Source organism: Emydura macquarii, unplaced genomic scaffold, assembly GCF_026122565.2.
Source record: "Emydura macquarii macquarii isolate MOO-44397 ecotype Brisbane River unplaced genomic scaffold, CSIRO-AGI_Emac_v2 contig_3249, whole genome shotgun sequence".
NCBI classification, from domain to species: Eukaryota; Metazoa; Chordata; order Testudines; family Chelidae; genus Emydura; species Emydura macquarii.
In genome coordinates, this window is record NW_027133386.1 from 534,597 (window position 1) to 560,402 (window position 25,806).

The 25,806-nt window shown below is 46.9% G+C and overlaps 2 protein-coding genes across 2 annotated transcripts; one reads left to right on the forward strand and one right to left on the reverse strand.

The window, feature by feature from the left end:
• The first annotated feature begins 9,096 nt into the window (after nt 1-9,096).
• LOC137142753 (olfactory receptor 10A7-like) lies at nt 9,097-10,068 on the forward strand. Its single transcript, XM_067532206.1, has one exon. The coding sequence runs from the start codon at nt 9,097-9,099 to the stop codon at nt 10,066-10,068; it is 972 nt and encodes a 323-aa protein (XP_067388307.1).
• Nucleotides 10,069-15,561: 5,493 nt separating this feature from the next.
• On the reverse strand, nt 15,562-16,509 carry LOC137142767 (olfactory receptor 10A7-like). Its single transcript, XM_067532222.1, has one exon. It carries the CDS (start codon nt 16,507-16,509, stop codon nt 15,562-15,564), a length of 948 nt encoding a protein of 315 aa, XP_067388323.1.
• Between the last annotated feature and the right edge of the window lie 9,297 nt (nt 16,510-25,806).

A 25,806-nucleotide genomic window follows, 5' to 3' on the forward strand; every position in this document is an offset into this window, starting at 1 on the left:
GTGTTGGAACTAGGAACAAGAAAACAAATGGTGCACTAAGAACAAGAGAACGAACCATGCAATCAACTCAGAAGAACACAGAGTTAACAGTCAATCAAGTGCCATCAATTAATTCCATAAATGTGCAAAATCTCCTTTTCCTCTCCTGGTTACCAACCCTACATTTAGGTCTCAATTTAGACGTCAGGGACATGTGTCTCAGGCCTAGGACTGAACACTGATATTCCCTCAGTGAGAGAAGTAAGTGGAAAATGATTTCCGCCTCCCTGTGGTGGAGGGATCCTGAGGCAGGTGGTCGTGATGCAAACAGAGGACATCAGAAGAGCTACAAAGGGATCTGACTAAACTGGGTGACTGTGCAACAAAGTGGAAGATAAATTCAATTGTGTTAAATGCAAAGTAATTCACACTGGACAAATACAATCCCAGCTGTGCATACAAAACGAGGGGGTCAAAATGAGCTGTTAATACTAAAAAAAAAGAGATCTTGGAGTGTTCGTGGCTGGTTCTCTGAAAACATCTGCTCAACGTGCAGCGGCCATCAGAAAAGCTGACAGACTGGTAGGAACCTTTAGGAAAGGGATTGATAATGAGACAGACTGTATTATAATGCTAGTATATCAATCCACGGCACGCCCACCCCTGGAAAAGGTGTTGAGAAGGACAATGAAAATTATTAGGGAGTACGGAACATGTGAGGAGAGGTTAAAAATACTGGGCCTGTTCATCTTAGACAAGCGATAGCCTAGGCAGGATAAGACAGTAGTCTATAAAAGCAAGAGTGGTATGGAGATATGAATAGAGAAGCGTTATTTACCCCTCCACATAACGCAAGAAATGGAAGTCACCTGATGGAGTTACCAGACACCAGGTTTAAAACAAGCGAAAAGAAGTGCTGCTTCTCAGACTGCACCGTCGACCTGTGCCACTCGCTGCCGGGGGATGGCGTGAAAACCTAAATGGAAGTGGGTTAAAACAAAGATTTAGATAAGTTCATGCAGGATGGGTCCCATCAATGGCTATTAGCCAAGATGGTCAGGGAGGCAACCCCATGCTTCGGGTGTCTCTAAATCTCTGACTGCCAGAAGCTAAGACTACATGACAGGGGAGGGATCACTCGACGATTGCCCTGTTCTGTTCATTCCCTCTGAAGGACCGGGCGCTGGCCGCTCTCAGAGACAGGACACTGGGCTACATGGGCCATTGCTCTGACACAGTATCGCCACCCTCATTTTCATACTGCCCCGTGCCATGTCTAATCCATAACAATGATAAACAGTCAATGTCTCTGGTAACCCAAGGACTGACGCGCCAGATCCGACAAATCATTCCTCTCCTATTATATCCCATCTAGTGACTTACTGGGGCAAAGCAGTGATGCTGAAATTCGGCATTGCTCTGTTGTTCATGGCAATAATGTTACGTCGCGGAGGAGTTAATATCAATAAATACATCAACTAAAATAACGAATTAAGCATTTCAGTGCCGGCTAATGTGTTTAGGCTCATATCTTCTATTAAAACGAATGGTCATTTTTATCACCAACCATATACCTACTTATTAAATATTCACTGTTCTGTAAGCAAAGGAATATTTATTTTTCACACTCACAGAAGAGATCAGTTTGTGCCATAAATTATGGACTAAACTCTTCCTTACTAAAACTTACTAAAGATGATGATGATGATGATGATTGAAAGCGTCTGGTGAGCTGAAATTATTTTTCTTCTGCTTCAGATGATAATTCTTCCTATTAACTGTGTAGCCTCATTAAAATGCATTTTCTTTGGGGGTGGATTTTACGAAGGGGCAAAATCAGGCATCAGCCCTAACTGTGCAGTGACTCTCCTCGGCCCTGTTGTATTAAGGTAAATGGCATAAATAAGCCAAAGGGATTCACATAACCCTGTCTCTGTCAACATTAACCAAGGTTCAGCGTCTGGTACCCAGAGACCTCAGCTTGCTTATTACCACCGCACGGACATAATCAAAGCAAAGTACTTTTTCCCACTTAGCTTGGCTACGTTTTAGTCTACATGTTGCCTGGCCCACCAGGTCAGAAGCGTTTCTTTATTTAGCTGTCTAAAACCAGTTGTTCTGTTCACACCATTGGTCCACTGATTCCATCTAAATTAGTCCATAATAATCGTGGGCTGATCATGAGGAATGAGAAAGGGCCGTGAGAAGAAAGATACTGCCATTGCACTCTGTAACTCTCTGGCATATGCCGCTCCGCAATCTGGGCTCACCCCTCTCCACCCCAAAGGACTCAGCCCTCAATTCCTTGAAGAACTACTCTGCCCCACACTCGGAAGGTCTTCCTCTGCGTGGCACAGTGAACCTAATTTCCAATTGCATCAAGGAGTTACTCCTTTGACATTGTACCCTCTGAATGTGCCTTGTCTGTATTACCTGTGTGACCCGACCGTGCCCAGGGTAGCCACACATAACACGTGAACGGAAACATCATCATCATCGTACTTAGCACATTACAGCCTTTCTAACAGTACCTGACGTGGCATATCTCACATGAATTTTTATGATTTTGACATACTGATATTAAATAATATAATAAATGCATTAAGAGGGGCATTGCCAGCAGGTCATGGGAAGTGATTATTCCCCTCTATTCGGCATTGGTGAGGCCGCGTTTGGAGTATTGTGTCCAGTTTTGGGCCCCCCACTACAAAAAGGATGTGGACAAGTTGGAGAGAGTCCAGCGGAGGGCAACAAAAATGATTAGGGGGCTGGAGCACAGGACTTATGAGGAGAGGCTGAGGAAACTGGGCTTGTTTAGTCTGCAAAAGAGAAGAATGAGGGGGGATTTGATAGCGGCCTTTAACTACCTGAAAGGGGGTTCCAGGGAGGATGGAGCTAGGCTGTTCTTGGTGGTGGCAGATAACAGAACAAGGAGCAACGGTCTCAAGTTGCAGGGCGGGAGGTCTAGGTTGGACATTAGGAAAAAGTTTTTCCCTAGGACGGTGGTGAAGCACTGGAATGGGTTACCTAGGGAGGTGGTGGAATCTCCATCTTTAGAGGTTTTTAAGCTGAGGCTTGACAAAGCCCTGGCTGGGATGATATAGCTGAGGTTGGTCCTGCTTTGAGCAGGGGGTTGGACTAGATGACCTCCTGAGGTCCCTTCCAACTCTAATATTCTATGATTCTATGAAATGTCCCCCCCAATCCAGTCAGCGTGACAACCTGCAAAGTAAGACTAGGCACGGGTGATACCCTAACACAGTTAATGATGATGATCAATACAAATAGAGAATTGAAGAGGCGTCAAAGGAACATGGACATCCATTAATCTCAATGTCCTGACTAGAGATGGCTGGAAAAGCAGGGGTCCCTTCCATTAAAATATTGAGGTTTTAAGCAAAATATTTTGTCTGACGCTGAATGTCAACATCCCGAAAATTTTCATGGAAAGGAATTTAAAAGAAAAATTCCATTTCGGGAGGGGGGGAAAAGGAATTTTTCAGCTCCCCGACTGCCCTGGAAGAAGGCTATTGTCCGGTTTAGAAGGGATTTGATTTTTATTCCTCGGTATAGATCTCACTGCACACACTCAAACAAATGGAAAAAAGATTTCTGCCCCATGCTCAAAGTAAACCAAACGCTGCCTAATAACTTCTTAGAGTCAAAATCCAGTGATTTAGACATTTGAATTAGGCTTGTTCCAACTGGACTAGTGAATGAACAGTAAAACAGGTAGGATTTATTGATTTAAAGCTATTTACATTGCTCCTAATTCTGTCATCTGCCACCACCGAGAACAGCCTAGCCCCATCCTCCCTGGAACCCCCTTTCAGGTAGTTAAAGGCTGCTGTCAAATCCCCCCTCACTCTTCTCTTCTGCAGAGTAAACAAGCCTAGTTCCCTCAGCCTCTCCTCATAAGTCCTGTGCTCCAGCCCCCTCATCATTTTTGTTGCCCTCCCCTGGACTCTTACCAATTTGTCCACTTCTTTTGGGTGGGCGGGGGAGGTCTGCACAACTGGACACAATACTCCTAATGTGGCCTCCCCCGTGCCGAACAGAGGGGAATAATAGTCACAAAGCAAATTCATGCCTGTGTTTGAAAGGTGGGAGAGAAACGTTGTCAGGGGGTCGGTGCTCACCTGTCATCCCAGGGCAGCCCCAGTTTGAAGCGGAGAGCTCCTACTTCTTCCGGTGGTGCCAGGACCAAGGTTCCTCAGCTCAGATTCTTGTGTCTCCTCTTCCTGCAGAAACTGGAGTTTCTCTGTCAAGAGACCTGCATGGATGAGCTGTGGCCATGATCCGTCTTCCCCCCGCTATTTACACAGTCCAGAGGCCAACTCCTATTTGTACCCTTCTGCACAGAAGGCTGCCTCTCCCTTGATTGCACCGCCAGAGGGGCTGCCCCTGGGGAGATAGCGCTGTGTTTCCTTTGCAGACGGTGCAAACAACGGTCCTGATACAACCCACCTCTCACACCCAGAGGAATCGTCTCTCTGCTCCCTGCTGCCTGAGGTCCTTGCTCCGCGAGGCTGAAATGTAACGCGGCGCCCGCAGAGTGCGTAACCGTGCCAGTTGCCTCTGCTGACCAATCCTCACTCGTGTGAGTCCGCCAGTTGTCTTCAATGGAGCAGCTCCGTCAGTCGAGTGAGGCCTGTCTGACTCCATGCTCCTGCCATGAAGTTTAGCAACAACAAAGAGGACAGAATGTAAATTTAATCCACAGATTACAAATGAAAACTCTGTAGGAAAGGAAATATCTCTCTAACACACACACATAAAAACTTACACACACCCAAGCCCAATGGAAATATTTATCCAAAGGGGGGAAAAAAAGGTAGAAGAACAAAGGAACCCCCAAAATGTTCCCCAAAATATTTCAAATTCATAAAAATTTCTCCTTTTGGAAAGCTGCATGTAGTAGAGAGATAGAGCCTGGAGTATGGGGCCTGAGGCCTGAACCACAGTCTGGCACCTGGCCTGGCCTGGCTTGGCTAATTCCCCCAGCACCCGCACACCAAACCTAGCGGAGACCAAAGTGTTCCAGATCTCAGCAGATGAGACTATGACGTGCCCCTGACAGAGAACAGGAGGGACGGAGGGGCACCAGGGCCCGAGGCCCCCATAATGGCGAGGAAATGAGTAAGTGAGATACAACCAGAGAATCCTGGCAAGTGACCCACACCCCACATGTTGCAGGGGAAAGTGACACCCCCGCCTCCCCCCCCCCCCAAATCACTGCCAGACTCATCAAGGGAAAATTCTTCCTGACCCCACAGATACGATCAGTTAGACCCTGGCCATGTGAACCAGACCAGCCAGCTAAGCCCCTGAGAGAGAAAGAGAGAGAGTCAGTGTCCCATCGCCTGCTGAGGCCATCCCGATGCTTCCGAGGAAGAAAGAAAGAAAGAATACATTAGGGTAGAAAAAAAATCCCTTCCTGACCCCTGCAGCGAGCCAGCCGAAATCCTGACCCAGGACCTGTAAGGAATAGAAGACATAAATCAGGAGTGAACCTCAGGGCTGCTGATTCCTGCCCCCCACCATCACAAACACCTTTAGTCCTGCACCTGCCTTTGTCGCTTCAGAACCTCCCCACGGCACAGGAGGCAAAACTCTGCCCCACTGCTGCCTGGCAGAGCAAGGGGTTTCACTCCATTGTAAGTTGTCTCCATAAGGCCGCATCCTTTCTGATCTGGCTTAGGAATAGTGTCATTGACGACTCAGGTGTCCTTTTCACCTTTGTTCTGATTATTATATTATATTATATTATATTTATATTATATTATATTATATTATACATTGCAGCCAAAACTTTTCAACTATAATATAATATAATATACTAGTTAAAACAATAAGGCTAAAACAAAACATTGCAATCATTCCCCATAAAAAGATTGCAGGTGACACTAAGCTGGGGGGAGTGGTAGATACCCTGGAAGGTAGGGATAGGATACAGAGTGACCTAAACAAACTGGAGGATTGGGCCAAAAGAAATCTGATGAGGTTCAACAAGGACGAGTGCAGAGTCCAGCACTTAGGAAGGAAGAATCCCATGCACAGCTATAGACTGGGGACCGACGGGCTAGGCAGCAGTTCTGCAGAAAAGGACCTGGGGGTAACAGTGGATAAGAAGCTGGATATGAGTCAGCAGTGTGCCCTGGTTGACAAGAAGGCTAACAGCATATTGGGCTGCATTAGGAGGGGCATTGCCAGCAGGTCACGGGAAGTGATTATTCCCCTCTATTCGGCACTGGTGAGGCCACGTTGGAGTATTGTATCCACTTTTGGGCCCCCCACTACAAAAAGGATGTAGACAAATTGGAGAGAGTCCAGTGGAGGGCAACAAAAATGACGAGGGGGCTGGAGCACAGGACTTATGAGGAGAGGCTGAGGAAACTGGGCTTGTTTAGTCTGCAAAAGAGAAGAGTGAGGGGGGATTTGATAGCAGCCTTTAACTACCTGAAAGGGGGTTACAGGGAGGATGGGGCTGGGCTGTTCTCGGTGGTGGCAGATGACAGAACAAGGAGCAATGGTCTCAAGTTGCAGTGGGGGAGGTCTAGGTTGGTTATTAGGAAAACTTTTTCCCTAGGAGGGTGGTGAAGCACTGGAATGGGTTACCTAGGGAGGTGGTGGAATCTCCATCTTTAGAGATTTTTAAGGTCCGGACTGACAAAGCCGAAGCTGGGATGATGTAGTTGGGGTTGGTCCTGCTTTGAGCAGGGGGTTGGACTAGATACCTCCTGAGGTCCCTTCCAGCTCTATGATTCTATGATTCCATGACTATAAAAATTTCAACTAAATCAGTCCATCCCCACAAAACACTTGAGTTGCATGAAGTCAGCGTTTTTCAATGGCAGGCCTGTCAGCTGAAGACATTTCAAGCAGGTCTAATGATGATGGTTGTCTACAACGCCCCTTACTATGGCTGGGCCTGAAAGGCACGGTCAGAAGACAGAATTGTCCATCATCTGGAAATGCGTCTGTCACTTGGCTTGTTTGGTTTAGCATTAGTTTGTGCTTCACCTTTTATTTCTTTGTAACCAGTTCTGTGTTTTATGCCTTATGACTTGTAATCACTTCGAATCTGTCTTTGTGGAGTTAATTCAGGACTTAAAAACAAGTTAAAAACTTGTTCTAGTGTTTGATCTAAGCCAGTGTCTTTGGACTGAAGTGGCTGGGACACTCCAGAGGATTTGTGCACATCATTTTCTAATAATAAAATTACTGACCTAATATGAGCTCATATGGCCCAGGAGAGAGCCAGGCAGTGCAAGACACACATTTCTGGAGGAAAGGCTGGGACTGGAAATGTGCTAGTGTTCTTCTGCTGTGTAATTCATGGGTGGCTGGCCTCTACATTCATACGGTACAGATGAGAGCAATGTACATGCTGGAGGCCGTGTGTGTGCAGACCAGGAGTGGTTGCTCTCACAGTGAAGCAGTGTAAAAGGCCCCCCAGGTTGGAGAATTGAGGGGATACCTGGGTAATGTCACATCTTGGCATATAGAGACAGAAACCTCCCACCCAGCCCTCGTGGGTGTAAAGAGAAGACAGAGATGCTGAAAGCCTGGGGGCAGTGATGAGCCTACCGTAGGAGCCAGGAGATAGACTGAGGTCCCTTCCCTGTCGTAGAGATGCAGGGCCTTCTACACTTCATTGGACACTGCTGCCCTGAAAGAGAAGTTGAAATAAAGGGGTGACCCATCTGGAGGTCCAAGTCGCCTCAGACCAAAAGGTGGGATGTCTCACTACCGGAGATGTTCCTGGTGGGAGACACCAGAGACCAGGAGGGGGAAATCAGGGGAAGAGAATTTCATATGGATACATTGTCATGACTATGAGGTATAACTCGGAGACACACAGCAACCTGTATGGAAATTAAAGCATCGCGTATTTACAGGGAGAAATTCCAGCAATGGTACTACACCATTAGCCGACAGAATATTTACAGAGACACTGTATACAAAATGCATTTATCTTACTGAGATCAGTGCTTTTAATCTGCTTTTTCACTGAGTTCCCCCTCTGGGGAGGCTATCCCATGAGGACACCAAAGACACCTTAAAAACAGAAGCATTTAAAGACATACACATTCATTGATTAGCACTATCACGGTGATGAGACCTGTCTACAAAATGATGTAGAATAGAATAGAACAGAATAAATCCCTGGGACATGGTTAAAAGAGAGATCTTGATTTTAAAGGTATGTTAGATACTCCTTTGCCTGATGTTTCTCAATGATCTTAAAAATACCTGCTGGTTCCTTGTTAAATTTTCCACAGATGATCATTCTTTGCTTGCCTGATTCTGTATTTTCTCATTTTACCTCCAGCCTTAGGGCAAAATTCCAAAGCTCATTTAATAGTGATAGCTTTCCCACAACAATTAATTTGTGAAAGAAAGAAATCTGGAAAGGGAGAAAAATGTACTTATATAAACAGAGACGTATGCTCTATTTATAAATGCCTAGATCTTACTATGCTGATCTATCTATCTAAATCCTTGTTTCTTTCTCTGTTTCCATATATACCCATCTCTTTCGCTGTCTAGATCTTAGTATGTTGATTCAGCTATTTCTAAACCTTGATTCTAAGATATCCATCCATCCATCCATCCCCCTGGAGTACAAGACTTATGAGGAGAGGCTGAGGGAACTAGGCTTGTTTAGTCTGCAGAAGAGAAGAGTGAGGGGGGATTTGATAGCAGCCTTTAACTACCTGAAAGGGGGTTCCAGGGAGGATGGGGCTAGGCTGTTCTCGGTGGTGGCAGATGACAGAACAAGGAGCAATGGTCTCAAGTTGCAGGGCGGGAGGTCTAGGTTGGACATTAGGAAAAAGTTTTTCACTAGGAGGGTGGTGAAGCACTGGAATGGGTTACCTAGGGAGGTGGTGGAATCTCCATCTTTAGAGGTTTTTAAGCTGCGGCTTGACAAAGCCCTGGCTGGGATGATTTAGCTGAAGTTAGTCCTGCTTTGAGCAGCGGGTTGGACTAGATGAACTCCTGAGGTCCCGTCCAACTCTGATCTTCTATGATTCTATGCTCCTATCTGTCTGTCTATGCTATTTTATGCTATTGCTAAGTCACTTATACCCCCCTGTATTCATTATTTTACAGATGAACTCTACCACAGGCTGCGACAAGCTGGCACAGGGAAACAGCACTGCTGTGAGTGAATTCATTATCCTCGGCTTTCCCAGCAGCCCCTTAGGGCAAGTGCTGCTTTTCCTGGTGTATTTTGCTGTCTACACTCTCACCCTACTGGGAAACAGCCTGATTGTTCTCATCACGCTGGCTGACCCTGCCCTCCACATCCCCATGTATTTCTTCATCGGGAACTTGTCCTTCCTGGAGATCTGCTACAGCTCGGTCACCCTGCCCAAGATGCTGGCCATCTCCCTCACTGGGCGTAACACCATCTCCTTCACAGGCTGTGCAGCTCAGATGTATTTTTTCCTGCTCCTGGGCTCTGCGGAGTGCTATCTTCTGGCCGCCATGGCATACGACCGCTACGTGGCCATATGTCACCCTCTGCGCTACATGGCCATCATGGAGAGGAAGTCTTGCACCTGGCTCGTGGCCGGCTCCTGGCTGAGCGGGATTCCCGTCTCCTTCATCCAAACCACCTTGGTCTTCACTTCCCCGTTTTGTGGCCCCAACAAAATCGACCATTTCTTCTGCGATGTGGCGCCGGTGCTGCGGCTGGTTTGTGCTGACACATCCCGCAATGAGATGTCCAACATCATGGTCACCGTGATCTTCCTCGCCACCCCGTTCACCCTCATCCTCGCCTCCTATGCCCACATCATCGCCACCATCCTGAGGATGGCCTCAGCGGGCAGCAGGCACAGAGCCTTCTCCACCTGCTCCTCACATCTCCTGGCGGTGACGCTCTTCTACGGCTCCGGCATAGTCGTGTATCTGCATCCCAGATCCAGCTACGTGATGGTGAACGACAAGCTGCTGTCACTCTTCTATACCGTGGTCACCCCCATGCTGAACCCCATCATCTACAGCCTGAGGAACCAGGATGTGAAAGAGGCCCTGAGAAGGAAGATGGCTGGGAAGAGGTTGTCCCCATCACAATAAGGGTTTGTCTCAGGCGGATTTAGGACCCAATCCTGAAGGCAGGGAGTCAATCAAAGGGCCCCCATTGACTACCAGGGCAACTACTTTTCACACGCACAATTGAAAACAGAGAGTAAGGATAATCTGGAGGTGTTCACCCAACCCTGAGATTAAGAATACCAAGGTTCAGTTCCTTGCTATGCTAGAAACCTCCAGGGTGAGTCTCTCAGGGCAAGAATTTCAACCCATCCAACTTTTTTAGGAGCATAAATCCCCTTTTTTTTGTTTAAAGTCAGGCAGGGCCAGATTTTCCAAGGTATTTCGTTGCTCAAACAGATTTTCACAAGTGCCTGAGATGGTTAAGCAACAATGGGCATATTTTTAAAGATGATTTGGCACCTAGTGGGATTTTCAAAAGTGCCAGGGAACCGAAAACCCCTGAAATGAATAAATGGGATTTAGGCACCAATCTACATCTTTAGGCACATAAATACCTTTTAACACCTGACCCCTAACCCTCTTTGATTTCTGTGGGAGATAGGCACTTGTGAAAATCTTACTAATTACCTTTCAGGATTACTAGGTGCCTAAATTCCTACAAAAATCTGACTCTGGGTGTTGGGGAATAACTGAGAGAGGATGGGATAAAATGGGTATAAAAACACTTCCTGAACTTGCAGGGCTTTTTAAAACAATAATAATAATAACAACAGTAATCCTTGTAGGTATGAACGATCAGGTCAAGAAGATGTTAGGAGTGCAAGACATCACGATCCACAACCTCCGGAAGACAGAGCTTTTAAACACTCTGAGAATTTTAAGGAAAGTCAAAGGGGAAAAAATGCATTGGGGCAGATAAAATGCAAGAATTCTGCAGCGGGTTTAACAAAACACCTGACTACTCAGACCGACAGTTTGTGGTCAGGATTTATTGGTGATTCATGGGGTACTTTTTAGACAGTAGCTTTCCCTTCTTTATGCTAAAAGATCTTGCATGTTATGAAGGTTATTTTTAAACAAACAAACAAAAAATTTCCCAGGTGTTACAATGAGGAAAAATAATAATAATAATTGAAACACGCATGAAGAAGTCTGTATGTGTTTAAATTTAATAATGAGAAGTCAATGGATAATTCTTTCCAGAATCCTAAGAAAGAAAGAAAGCCAGGCTGAAAACTTGAACATAAAACAAATCTGATCAGTTCTAACTTCTCAGTTCTAACATCTTCATAAATATGTTAACAAATAAAAACCCAGAGTTCAGACTCCTTTGATTGCCTGGGAATTGTGTTATGTCTTTCTTCTGATTATTTAGAAATCACTGTAGTGTCTGTGAATACATTCATGAGTGACATGGCTGTTCAGATATCTGGAAACATAGAACCAAGAGTCACTAATAGAATAGCATCTCCCTGCGTCTGCAGAGAGCCTAAACCTCTCCCTGAGAGGGGAAAGTTCCCCAAGTATGACCAAAGCAGCAAAATCTACTTGAGTTTGCAGAGGGCCTGAAACAATCGTGCTAAGATGGAGAAATTTTGTTGTTCACAGAACCCTATTTTCTGACAATCTTTTTGTCAGGAATTTTTCAAAAGTTCTAATTTAGGCACCTTTGAAAATCCATCTCCTTGTAATCCAATTTACTGTGAACTATTAGGAAGCTGTGAGACATACCCAGGAGATTTCGGATGCATTGTAGGTCTTATTTATTGAATGTTCAATGGACAGCAGAAAAGAAGGTTGCACCATGTTATTGCAGACATCCCAGGGCCAGTGATACAGAAATTAACTAGCAAAAGAAGACGACTTCATTACAAATAACAGGCCAGATGGTGATCTCAGTGGGGAGACAAAGGAACAGCTCCAGAGGTGGCTTAAATCATTGGCTTCTTTGGAGCCAATTGGCCAAATCTCTACCTGGCGTAAATCAGTGTCACTCCACCAGAGACCAGTGGATGAGCCAGGGAGAACAAAGAAAATGTGGATCGCTTGACCTTTTGTTATTCAGCCACAGTGGAACAGCTTCAACAGGAGCGACTGAGGGCACTTGCTGTCAGAATAGCCCATAGATTCAGTGATTCAGGCACGCCCCTCAGAGGCAGCACATCCCCATTCCAGTCCCTTCTCCCGCTCAGGCATGGGGCAGCTAGCCCCGAGCTGTGACAGTATCCATCAGTAAATTATATCCGGACATGAAAGCTGCATTCTAGCAATGGTGTCTGTGCCCGGGTGGCCCCGGGCCTTGTGTGATCCAATGCTGGGCCCTTAATCATGTGCAAAAGACAGAAGGGTTTTATGTAGCATTGCCTGCTACGGCTGAGGTGCCGCCTTCAGCTGTCTGACGCAGCAGCCACAGGGAAGCAGGTGTCAGTGCCAACCGTCCGTAAATTTAGTAAAACACCGTCAATTTTAACACTGTCCATAAACCCGTAAATAAATGAAAATATCCATGAACTGGGATAGAAATAAAACACATTGTATTTTGCCATGGATTGTCGTATTCAGAATCACTTCTTGTGTTGTAAAACTACACTGCCCGGGTCGTTATCAGTTTCCTGTTTTCTATTTTTGCACATGCCCAAAGAACCCGGCTGTCCCGGCCTGGGCACGGACTATCGCGAGGGAGCACATGCTGTTGTGACATTATTGCATTGTTCGGGGTATTTTCAGTGATGCCAGTAAAAAGCTTACCGTGTCCGTAAAAAAACCAACAATTTCAGATCCTCATGTCAGTAAAAACTAAAAGGCAAAGCTGGCAACCCCGCAGAGCGTGTGTGTGCTCTCTCCGTGGGCTGCACCAGCAGACCACGATGGACCACGATGGAGCTGCCCCAGAAGCTCCCGGACTCGGTTCAGTACTGAAGGTGCTTGGCCAGGTTTATTATCAACGAAGCAAGGTCCTCGCCGCCTATACTTACACTGACACATGTATGCTCATGAGAATGGACTCGGCTCAGTGAGTGGCGGGATCTTCCGCCCTTCCCCCCCCCTTCGAGAGGACCAAGACCCCCGGCTGTGACCCCTCTTCATACACCCACACAAACAAGTTACGTGTTGCCCCCTCTGAGGGGGTTAGCTAGCACCCTTCGCCTTGTCCTTGTTGGCGTGATCAAAGCGTTCCTAGCCCTGTTATCTTCGGAGCGTGCGTTTACATCCTACTTGGTACCGGGGCGTTTCGGCACCGGCCTTCTGGAATGCCTGTCTTGTGCCCAGCGCTTTGTGGTTTTGCCATCCCAGGCCTGTCTCTGCCAGGTCCAGGGACCTTTTAAGGAGGCAGGTTTTGTAACGGGGCCTGACGTCTGCCCGGAGCAGGGCTGAATGACTTTAGTTCAGGCCTTAGGCCTCACACCAGGCCCCTTATACCAGGCCTCAATGAAAGCAATAGTCCTATATCATGCTCCCCTTCCCCCAGCCCTTGTCTCTAATCAATTCCTGCTCTCGGCCGGTCCTCTCTCATAGATTCGGTGCTGGGGATCTGCACCCCCAGTCCGCCAGCCCACAACAGAGCTGGGCTTTCCCCGGTCAGCCCCTGTCTCCAAGCCTGACACCTGTTGCAGGTGTAGTGTGACATACGAATGGACAGACTGGGTCAGACAATGGTCCAGCTAGCGCAGTATCCTGTCTTCTGACAGCGGCCAATGCCAGGTGCTTCAGAAGGAATGAACAGCACAGATAACCATCAACTGAGCCATTCCTTGTCTTCCAGTCCCAGCTCCTGGCCATCAGAGGCTAAGGACACTCAGAGCATGTGGTTGCGTCCCTGACCATCTTGGCAATTACCATTGATGGACCGAGCATCTGTTACCTTCCAAGGGTTTCACTGTACTAGGGTGGTCTCCGGAATTCCCCGAGGACACGACATCTCCGTCTGATATGATTGACACAAGCAGTGCAAACACACACTTTTTTATTGACACACTGTTTTATTAACACAAATATCCCTGTGACAGTAAGCTAGAAGCACCCCAAATTGCAGGTAAATACAATCAGAGGAGACGCTGATGGCCAATGGCCAGTTGTCTGCTGGTCATCTGGGGGGGGGGGATGATGTGTGAGATCAATTCTTGCTAACAGTTCTCAAGCAGCATCTTCTCTCTCTCCCTCTGTGGTTTCCTTGCTCTTGTTTATCTGTGTAGTTAAGACTTTGGATGTGCACCAGCATTGGGGTTCATCACAACTGGTTAAATTGTGATTGCAGTCAATGTCATGACATGCCGCTTTATTGCTGTTCGCTATTTTCCCACCCATTTGTTATTTTTCTGCCCCAACTTGCTGTCTACATGATCTGCACACTTACAGTTAATGGTGGTAAGGTTTTCAAAACGGAGTAACTCTTGCTTTCTATTATCATCTATCATGAACTGATCTAATTCTTCTTTTGAACCCAATTATACTTTGGGACTTCGCAACATCCCCTGGCAAGGAGTTCCACAGGTTGACCATGCATTGTGTGAAGAAGTACTTCCTTATGTTTGTTTTATACCTGCTGCCTATTAATTTCAATGGCTGACCCCTAGTTCTTGTGTTAGGTGAAGAAGTAAATAACACTTCCTAATTCACTTTCTCCACACCAGCCCTGATTTTATAGACTCCTATCATATCCCTTTTAATCATCTATTATTGCCAAGAAGGCTAATAGCATATTGGGCTGCATTAGTAGGAACATTGCCAGCAGATCACGGGAAGTGATTATTCCCCTCTATCCAGCACTGGTGAGGCCTCATTTGGAGTATTGTGTTCAGTTTTGGGCCCCCCACCACAGGGAGAATGTGGACATATTGGAGAGAGTCCAGCAGAGGGCAATGAAAATGATGAGGGGGCTAGAGCACACGTGACTTATGAGGCGAGGCTAAGGAAACTGGGCTTGTTTATCCTGCAGAAGAGAAGAATGAGGGGGGATTTGATAGCAGTCTTTAACTAGCTGAAAGGGGGTTCCAGGGAGGATGGAGCTAGGCTGTTCTCAGTGGTGGCAGATGACAGAACAAGGAGCAATGGTCTCAAGTTGCAGTGGGGGAGGTCTAGCTTGGACATTAGGAAAAGCTCTTTCCCTAGGAGGGGGTTGGACTAGATGCCTCCTGAGGTCCCTTCCATCCCTCATCTTATATGATTCTGTCTCTTTTCCAAGATGAGTAGTCTTTGTCTTGGTCATATCTCCGCACACGGGAGCTGTTCCATACCACAAATCCCATTTTTTGCCCAGCTCTGTGCCTTTTCCAGTTCCAGTATATCCTATATTGAAGTGGGGTGACCAGAACTGCAGACGATATTCAAGGTATGGGCGAACCATGGATGTATATAGTGGCAACGGAGTGGGTTGGTGCTGATTGAGCACACAGCAGCTCATCATCCTCTTCCTGGCCTGTGGGGGTTCATATCACAGTGTCGAAGTGACCGAATTCTATTGAGATCTGTGCCGGGTTATTCACAGTGGCCTAAAGGAATTAGGTTCTGCTCTGCTCTGCTCTGCCAGTGGGAGCTGGGTGACAAACATCATTTGGTCTTGCTGAAAATGTCAGCCTAAATCATGCCTAAATTCTGCAGCACGACTTTCCTGAAGGCCCCCTTCACCTCTTTGTTCCTCAGACTGTAGATGATGGGGTTTAACATTGGGGTGACGACCGTGTACATGAGAGACAGAGCTTTATGGAAGCCTGGGGACTGCTCCGTGGACGGCGCCACGTACATGATTATGATGGTCCCGTAATACAGACTCACCACCAGCAGATGAGAGGCGCAGGTGGAAAAGGCCTTCTGCCTCCCGGTGGAGGAGGCGATCTGCAAGATGGCCGAGAGGATAAAAACGTAGGAGACAACAATGAAGAGGAAAGGGACCAGGGACACCAGGGAGCAGGACACGAGAGTGACCATTTCCGCCAGGGTGCTTTTTGTGCAGGACAATTTGAACAGCTCCTCCATGTCACAGAAGAAATTATTAATTTCTTTGGGGCCACAGAAGCTCAGCTGGGGCACCATCCCCACGGCTAATGCACTGACTGAGAAACCTGTCATCCAGGAGGCAGATACCAGCTGAAGGCAGACCCTGAAGTTCATCACAACCATATAGCTAAGCGGGTTGCATATGGCTAAGTAACGGTCATATGCCATGACTGCAAGAAGGAAGCACTCTATGCAAGCCAAAGCACTGAAGAAGTATAACTGTGTGATGCAATCCCTGAAGGAGATTGTCCTATCGTCTGCCAGGAACCCAGCCAGCAATCGAGGGGCAGTGACTGAGGTGTAGCAGGTTTCCAGGAAAGACAGATTCCCCAGGAAGAAGTACATGGGCGTGTGAAGGTGGTGATCAGCCACAACTAGCACAACAATGAGAAGGTTCCCAGCCAGGGACACCAGGTAGATCACTAGAAACAGCACAAAAAGCAGAATCTGAGCTTCGTGCAAGTTCCCGAATCCCAGGAGGAGGAACTTGGTGATGGATGTTTGATTTCTCCATTGTGGGTGTGCCATCTGTTTCCTGGAAAGAAAGAAAGAAAGAATTTAATGAAACCCGAAAAGTCTTCTCTCCCCACACCTCCAAAAATGTCCTTCCTATTCCTTCCCTTTTAACTTTATTCAATAGTTACTTAAGACCAGATTTTCAAATGTATTTTTGGTTATCTCTGTAAAGAGAGGAAAAAAACCCAGAGATGTGCATCAGCAACCCCAGAGTGACCTACCTACGATTTCTTCAGCAACACACAGAGCACATATGGGTAAGATTCTCCCTCCTCCACCCACTCTGTTGGTATAATGGGGCCTTAATAGGACTGGTCCAAAACATTTCTAATAGACTTTTATTAGTTCTCATGGAAAAAAAAATTGAAAAGAAGAACAAGAAGCTGGATCTGAGTCAGCAGTGTGCCCTGGTTGCCGAGAAGGCTAATGGCATATTGGGCTGCATTAGGAGGCGCATTGCCAGCAGATCACAGGAAGTGATTATTTCCCTCTATTCGGCACTGGTGAGGTCTCATCTGGAGTATTGTGTCCAGTTTTGGGCCCCCCACTACAAAAAGGATGTGGACAAGTTGGAGAGAGTCCAGCGGAGGGCAACAAAAATTATTAGTGGGCGGGAGCACAAGACTTATGTGGAGAGGCTGAAGGAATTAGGCTTGTTTAGTCTACAGAAGAGAAGAATGAGGGGGGATTTGATAGCAGCCTTTAACTACCTGGAAGGGGGTTCCAGGGAGGATGGGGGTAGGCTGTTCTTGGTGGTGGCAGATGACAGAACAAGGAGCAATGGTCTCAAGTTGCAGTGGGGGAGGTCTAGGTTGGATATTAGGAAAAAGTTTTTCACTAGGAGGGTGGTGAAGCACTGGAATGGGTTGCCTAGGGAGGTGGTGGAATCTCCATCCTTAGAGGTTTTTAAGATGCGGCTTGACAAAGCCCTGGCTGGGATGATTTAGCTGAGGTTAGTCCTGCTTTGAGGAGGGGGTTGGACTAGATGACCTCCTGAGGTCCCTTCCAACTCTCATCTTCTATGATTCTATGATTTTGGCCAAAAATAGAAGTTGCAGAGCCGCATGGGATATGTAGTTTCCTCCTCATATCTTCATTCTCAAGGTGTAGGGATTCCACTATCTGGATTACATCTTCCGTAATGCAGCAGGATCAGGGACTCCTTATTGCATAGCTGCCCCTAACGAAGATGGGAGACCGTGATGCATTATGGGGCATGTACTTTGGCTGGGAAATCCCAGCCCTTAGAGGAGAACGGGGACACCAGGCTCAAACTCCAACTCCCAGGAGTCACTGCAACTCCGGTTATTTAGCTTAAAACAATCAGTTTACGGCCAAAATATTTTGATAAAAAGAAACTTTACTGAAAACAGGTTTTTTTATTAAAAAATAAATGTTGAATTGCAAACTCAATATCCCATTGAAAAAAACACTTCTGAAGGAAAATTTTCAGCCCTAGATTTTAATATAAATGAGCTTTTGGCCTATCGGACTAGATGCTTTAGCTCCACTCCAATGGGCCACTCAAGTACAAGATAAGCTCTTTTAGGAAAATACCTGCATGGAAGTAAGAGTCTTTCCCTTCGCCCTGCAGGTGCCCGAACCTGGGCTCAGTTTAGCTTCAAAGCAAACACACTTCATAATCCCATATCTGCAATCATCTTCATCCCATATCTGGACTGAGAGTGGTTTGCTCCCAGCCTAAACAAAATGTACCCTCTGCTATGGCGGCAGAGGTGTCTCTGCTATCAAGCTGAGCAGCAGAGATAATAGCGAGTGAGCAGGGGGTTGCTGATGACATTATGAAGATACAGAGAACAAAAATCCGCTCCCTCTCACACTGTCAGACACCCTACTCAAGTAAATTGAGTTACATGGTGTGTAAAGCACATACATAGTCCTGTAGTTATCAATGGCGCAGAGTCAAGCTGGTGGGCAAGGGTTTCCAAGCTTGCATTTTAGTTTTTACTGACGTGAAGATCTGAAGTTGATTTTTTTTTACTGACATGGTCAACTTTTTACTGAGTAGTGGAGTTCCACAGGTTTCTGTCCTGGTCCACTTATATTCAGTACCTTCACAGCTTATTTGGATAATGCATCGAGAGTACACTTATAAAGTTTGATGGTGATACCAAGCTGGGCGGGGTTGCAAGCGCTTTGGAAGACAGGATTAGAATTTAAGTACTACATTTAGGAAGGAATAATCAATTGCACAACTACAAGTGGGAAATGACTGCCTAGGAAGGAGTACTGCAGATCTGGGGGTTATAGTGGATCACAAATTAAATATGAGTAAACAATGTAACACTCCTGCAAAAAAAGCAAATCTCATTCTGTGATGTATAAACAGGATTCTTGGTAAGCAAGACACAAGAAGCAAAGTTTCCACTCTACTCAGCACTGGTAAGATCTCAACTGGAGTATTGTGTCCCGTTCTGGGCACCACACTTCAGGAAACGTGGACAAATTGGAGAAAGCTCAGAGGAGAGCAACAAAATTGATTAAAGATCTAGCAACCATGACCTATGAGGAAAGACTGAAAAAAACCTGAGGTTTTTTGAGTCTGGAGAACCTGATAACAGGCTGGACGTATATAAAAGGTGTTCTAAAAAGTAGGTGACAAATTGTTCACTTTATCCACTGAGGACAGGACACGAAATAATGGGTTTACGTTGCAACAAGGGAGATTTTAGGTTGCACATTATGAAAAACTACCTAACTGTCAGGGTAGTTAAACACTGGTACAAATTGCCTAGGGAGTTGTGGAATCTCTGTCCTTGGAGGTTTTCAAGAACAAGTTAGTATTATCTAGACCATCCCTGACAGGTGTTTGTCTGAGTCCTGCCTCAATGCAGGGGACTGGACTAGATGACCTGTCAAGGTCCATTCCAGTCCTACATTTCTATGAACATAATAACGTGTACGTAGACATATATGAACAATAAGGTACACTCCTTCATTGGCCCCCAGGCGCTAGACTGAATGGGAAGCTTAGTCCATCTAGCTTATCACGGTGAAAGTGAAGAAGTGACTTGATCATGGTCTATATGTACCTACACGGGGAGGACATTTCTGATCATTGAGGATTCTTTAGTGTGACAGAAAAAGGAAGACCAAGATCCAATGACTGGAAGTTCAAACTAGAAATAAGGTGCTTTTTTTAACAGTAAGGTAACTATCCCTTGAAACAACTTACCAAGGAATGCAGTGGATTTTCCGTTACTTGGAGTCTTAAACTGAAACGGTTTGTTTCTTCCTAAAAGATAGGCTGTATCTCAACCACACAATATGGGCTTGATGCAAGAATCATTGGGTGAAATTCTCTGGCCGGTAGCACGCAGGAGCTCAGACTAGATGATCATAATGGTCCTTTCTCACTTTAAAATTTATGAATCTATGACCTAGTCTGTCTCTGGTATCCCTAACATCAGTTATCCTGTGATAGTTTACTGAGGGCCAATATGGTCCAGGGAGTAGATCACTGGATTAAAACAATCTGTTCCTGGCGTAGCCACTGACAAGCGTCATGGTCTTCAGGATGTCCCTTCCCATGTTGTGTCTCAGTTTCACCAATTCTAAAAGGCAACCACTTACTTTGTGGTGAAGAAAGGAAGGGAGAGACTTTGCAAGGCATGAAAAGGCATGAAATGCTTCTCCGGAAAGCTGTATAGAAAGGATAAGGATTATTACTACATACAGGAAAAAAAAACATTGCATGTATGGCTACTAGCTATCCTGGCAACTTTACCCAATCTGTGCTGCAAATCACGGAGCTGTCCTTCTCACTGTATAGGGGCAGCTGTTCTTGCAAAATTTCCCGTGAGGAGCTGTGACCGGAGGTGACCATAGTAACCCATACCAGCCTTTTTTAAATGAAGCATCGTTTAATCTCAACAGCAGGACTCAGAGCATAACACAAGAATGCTTTTTTCCCCTAAAAACCAAACAGCCAATATTCAGCTGTCTTAGCAGGAGCTCTGGTAGGTTTAGCTTATCCACACACTCCACTTCTGGTTTTGGAGGGGACAGTCTCTACCCTTGCAGCCTCTGCCTTCTTCTCACCTGAGCTCCAGCGGCTTGGATTTTCAACCACACCCAAAGCTCTTTGTTTCAGTTTCCCACCAGTTGATCCTCCTTTCAGCGGTCACCAGCCTGGGGATGGTAAAACTTCAAAGGCACTGGCTCCAGTACTGGCCTTGTAGTACCAGTAAATGTGGCTATCCAATATTACTGGCTGCTTTCCAGCTGACATGCTCTCCACGCCTGCTAAAATGAACCTCCTGGCAAGGCTATAGGAATCCACACAAGTAGAACATAAAGCATTCATGAAATAATACAGACCTCTGCCAGACGTTCACTCAAATGTTGTGAAGCTGGGACTTGGCTGTCGATTTCCAACACCTTTTAGATACCGTTGCTACCTCCTTATATGCCTTTTCCCCACTGAGCAAAGATGACATCATTGCGATGGTTTTCTTCCTGAACCTTTTGTGGATTGCTTCGACTCCCTCAGTGAAAAGACAGAACAACTCCTCAGCTCCCATTTTGAAATAGCTGTTGCATGAGCAAAATTTAACATGTGAGCCTCAAGAGGATTATTAATTTGATAAAGCTATAGTGATGAAAAGGGTCCAGAGAAAGATGCCAGTTTTCTTTCTTTCTTTCTTTCTTTCTTTCTTTCTTTCTTTCTTTCTTTCTTTCTTTCTAATAAAGAAACCGTACAAAAGAAAGTAGAAAAAAGGGCATATGATTTACAAATGGTGTATATTTCCAAATACTGCACACTTCCCAGATTCTCCAAAACAGACATTGTTTTTCACCTGACCCAACCCAAACCCAGCACTTGCAGTTGGATACGGTTGGGTCCAGGTTGCCTTGAAAAGCGTGCTGAGATTTGGGGCTATGGGGATTCGCCGAGGAGTCTGGGGTGCAGAGGGACCGTGGGCGGTACCCAGGCCCCTGGCACAGGTGGATGTAGAGGAGGGCAGTGGGGAAGGCACCCCCCCACCTTGGTCTCGGAGACACACAGCAGGCTGAGGAAGGTGCGTGGTCAGGGAAGCTGTGGAAGTGTGTTGTCCCCGCTCCCCCACCCTGCCCACCCACAACAGCTGCCCACCGGGCTCCCTGCTGCATGTGTCTGCACTGCTTTTACTCAACTGGGAGTGGCTCTTGCCCCGCAGAGGAAACAGCCCTCCTCCCCGAACCCCAAAACAACACACGCTTCCCAGCCACCCCCTTCGCCACCCAACCCAGTTCCAGCCCCCCCCCGCCTCCAGGCAGCCCCTCTCCCCATCACTGAGCAGGTCTGGGACCAGAGTCAGGAACCAGGAAAGGGAGCAAGGCTGGAGCAGAAGAGGAACAAGGCAGGAGCAGTGCCGGGGCGAGGCTGGGGACAAGGCAGGCCCAGGCGTCATCACAGCTGCTCGTGTAAGCACGGAGGAGCTGCTGACACAATGCTGCCGCCAGGCGTGGGGACGTCTCTCAGCCAGCCGGGGAGCCTGGCCGATCAGGGTGTCCGACTGCAGGTCGGCCAGCTGGTCCCAGGCTCAGCGGCAGGCCTTGGTGCCTGACCCCGTGTCATAGACCCTGCACTGCTCGTGGAGATTCCCTTTGAACTCAAGTACTATTTGAAGTGTTCGTGTGGGAAGATCACCACACCCAGGAGCTATGGGCCCAGCCCTGGGAGTCATCCCAAAGGCCGTGGTTTGCAAACATCTCAAGTGGCAGCCCTGCCTGTTGGTCCCCCCCCCCCCCCCCCCCCCCCCGAAAAAACAAGGCCCAAAAAAATCCGTGGCCTTGCGTGAGAACTTGGTGGAAGGAGTAAATAACCCTTCCCTAGTCACTTTCTCTACGCCAGTCACCATTTTACAGCCCTCTGCCATATCTCCTCTGAGTCGTCTCTGTTCCACCCAGTCTTTTAAATTTCTCCTCACAGGGAAGCTCTTCCCCTAATCGTTTTTGCTGTCCTTCTCCAACCAGTGTGGGTGGCGGATAAGATTCAATATACCCACTGAATGTCTGGGAATGACCTGAACCAGGGCCAGGCCCAGCCCGCAGGAAGCAGCTCATGGTACAATCCCCACTTCCAACCTTCCAGACCCTGCTGTCTTCCCAGGGCTGGGGATAGGACTCAGCACGGCTTTGCCCCACTCCCCTCCCAGGACTGGGCCTAGAAGCCAGGAATCCTGACTTCCCGACCCCCCACTTTAACCACTGGACCATCATTTGGAATTAGCAATGACAATTTCTTTAATCTATTGATCTAGCTACCTCTGTGTCCCCTCGCCCCGTCACCACAGTATCTTCAATGTATGTCTCCTCTCAGCATCCCTGTGGGTGCTGTTACGTCCATGGGACAGAGAGTGAAACTGAGGCAGAGAGAGAGAGACACTGAGCACCAGTGTTTGAAAGTATTTTGGCACCTAGCAGGATTTTCGAAAGCGTCCAGGTGCCTGACACCCAGTGAAATCAGGTGCTTTAGAAAATCCCACTACGTGTCTAAGCTCTTCAAACATCTGGACCAGAACGAGTCACCTCCGATCCCACAGGCTGCCTGGAATCCCAACCCCAGGACCATCTGAGTTCCTCAGACTATCCCCTGGGCTCAGTGTGGTGCAGAACGTTTGCTCTCACTGCTAGCTGTGTGTTGCCTTATGCTTTCAGTGTAATCTGGGGGTGAAAACCCCACAGAAACCAGAAGTGTCAGGTTAAAAGGGACCTCAGGACTTCATCCGATTCACCCCCCCTGCCCTGAGGCAGGATCAGTACTCCTTATGGTAAAAATACAACATCTAACCCCGGTGCAGGCTTGTTCCTGAATCCCTTTCACGCCGCATGCAAATAAATCCCATTAAAGTGAGGATCTGTATGTCATATCGAAAGCAACTCCTTGGGTTGGGCTTTCCAAAGCCAGCTATGGGAGTTGGGCACCCTCCGCTCCTGGAGAGTCAACCCAAATTTCTCACCTCCTTCCCCAGAGGAAGTGTCTGTGACCTTCCACTGATGAGGCCTCATGGGAAAGGGACGACAGCTGAAATACTCCCGTCTGAGCCACGCACAAGTCCTTAGCCAGCGGGGAGAATGGTCCCTCTCTCAGAGGTAGGCGCTGGCACCCGAGCCAACTTGGCTTCTAAACAAGCACGACTAGGGATGAGACAGAAGTAGATAGGGATGGAGCCTACCCCAGCTAACGTGAAACCTCTTCAGCGTGCGGTGAGGTGAAAAGCAGGGCAGAATCTGTGGCAGTCCGTTTGACTATCAGGGACAATCCTTTGTGCTGGAACTGGTCTGAGACCTGAAGCTTTCAGCCAGGACTCACCCAGAGCTGAGATATACAGTAGGTGCATTTTTATATCACTCCAAGGGACACAGGGCCCTGCTTCTTTCCCCTCTGCTACCTTTTCATTTCTTCCTCCTCCACCTCTTTGTCTCCTTCTGATGGTGCCGAAGCTCCAGGGCTCAATGCAAATATGTCCCTGGTGAGCCCATGATCGGCACCCTACATGGTTGTGGTCTCCACACCTCAGATAGGACATTGAACGCTTGGAGAGGGCCATGAAAACTATCTGAGGTCAGGGAAGCCTGCCTTGCAGAGAGACGCTGAGGAAACTGAGCCTGTTTAGCTGACCCAAGAGAAGCGTGAGAAGTGACTTGTTCACGGGCTACCTGGAAAGGCAGCTGCTGCGAGCAGACGGGTCTTGAGCAGAGAAAGGTATAACAAGCTCCGATGGCTGTAAGCTGAAGCGAGACGCATTCAGGGGAGAAATAAGGCACGCGTTTTAAACAGCAAGGGTCATTAAACGTTAGAACCGTTCGCCTCGGAATGTGGTAAATTCTCCGTCTCTTGGCATCTTTACATCAAGATTTGATGTAGGGGGTTGGACTAGATGCCCTCCTGAGATCTTTTCCAGCCCTATCTTCTATGATGCTTTCTAAAAGATCTTTTCTAGCACCTCGCACAATAGGGTCCAGCTCCATGCCTCGGCTCTCAGACATGCCAGTAAAAAATAATAGCAGTTCAGCCGCATGTCATTAAGAGTGCAATTCTCTGGCCTGTGTTACGCCTTGGGTCAGGCTGGGGCGGTCATAGTGCTTCCTTCTGGTGTTAAAAGCCACGGAAGATCTATTTAGTAGAGACGTTTTCAGAACAGCCCTGCTGAATCTTCGGGCTGCAAGGAGGAGCTGTGCGATAGGAAGTGTGGGGAAGCTGAGGGGCAGGGGCGCGTGATGGGCTATTTGTGTGTGTGGACTGGGTTAATTTATTTTGCCACACAGCTGTGTCTCCGCACTGCTGGGCAGTTCCTCTGCTATGGATTGTGACGTCGTTGTGTGGGCACCTACGTCCAGGTTTTTTAAGGTATTTAGGCACCTCGTGGTATTTTCAAGAACATGGAGGTGCCTAACTCCCATTGAAATCAATGGTTTTTAGACATCTAAACACCTTTAAAAGTTTGGGCTATAGATCTTATTTATGGGTTCCCCCCCACCCCTCTTCATAACTGAAATAAATAAATAACTGAATAAAACCTTAGCCCTGGTTGGAAATGCTGTTGCTCTTTCATCCGAACCAAACTATTTTGCCTGTTAGTCAGAATGGAGCGTGTTCTGATCAGATCAGATGTGAATGGTTTAATTGTCCATTTGGGAAGGACATTTCATTTCAGTTTTTGTATCTGTTCGGACATGATACGATGCAGTTAAAATCAGAACGGAACGTTTCAATTTCTTCCAAATGAAACGTTACAAGTGACCCAAAATTATTCATTTTTCAGAATTTTGCTTTGTGGAAAACACCCACTTTTTTTTTCTTTTCCATTTTGGAATGGAAATGTTTGCAAAATGCAGAATTTCCCTTGAAACGAAAACGCTGATTCCTGCATAAATTTAACTAACACCCCAGGTACCGTATAGATCTCTGCACCCACTAAATGCATTCCACTTTGACTGTGATGCAATCCAGTGATAGCAGTAGACAATTTGGAGGCGCATCAGTAACACACAAAGCTAGCCAACCTTGTCCATTAATATCTAGGCTTAAACAACTCGAGGGCACTCCACAAGATTGACTTCTTATCCCAGATTTCTTCATAATCCCAAGATAGCTATGGAAAGGAATGTGGCCAAGTAACTAGAGCCCTAGACTACCATTCAGGAGACCTAGGTCCTATTCCCAACTCTGCCACTGGCCTGCTAGGTGATGATGGGCAAACCACTACTTCGCTCTGTGCCTCAGTTTTCCCATCTTTAAAATGGGGGTAATGAGCATGACCTCCTTTATACAGCGCATTGAGACCTACTGATTCAAAGTGC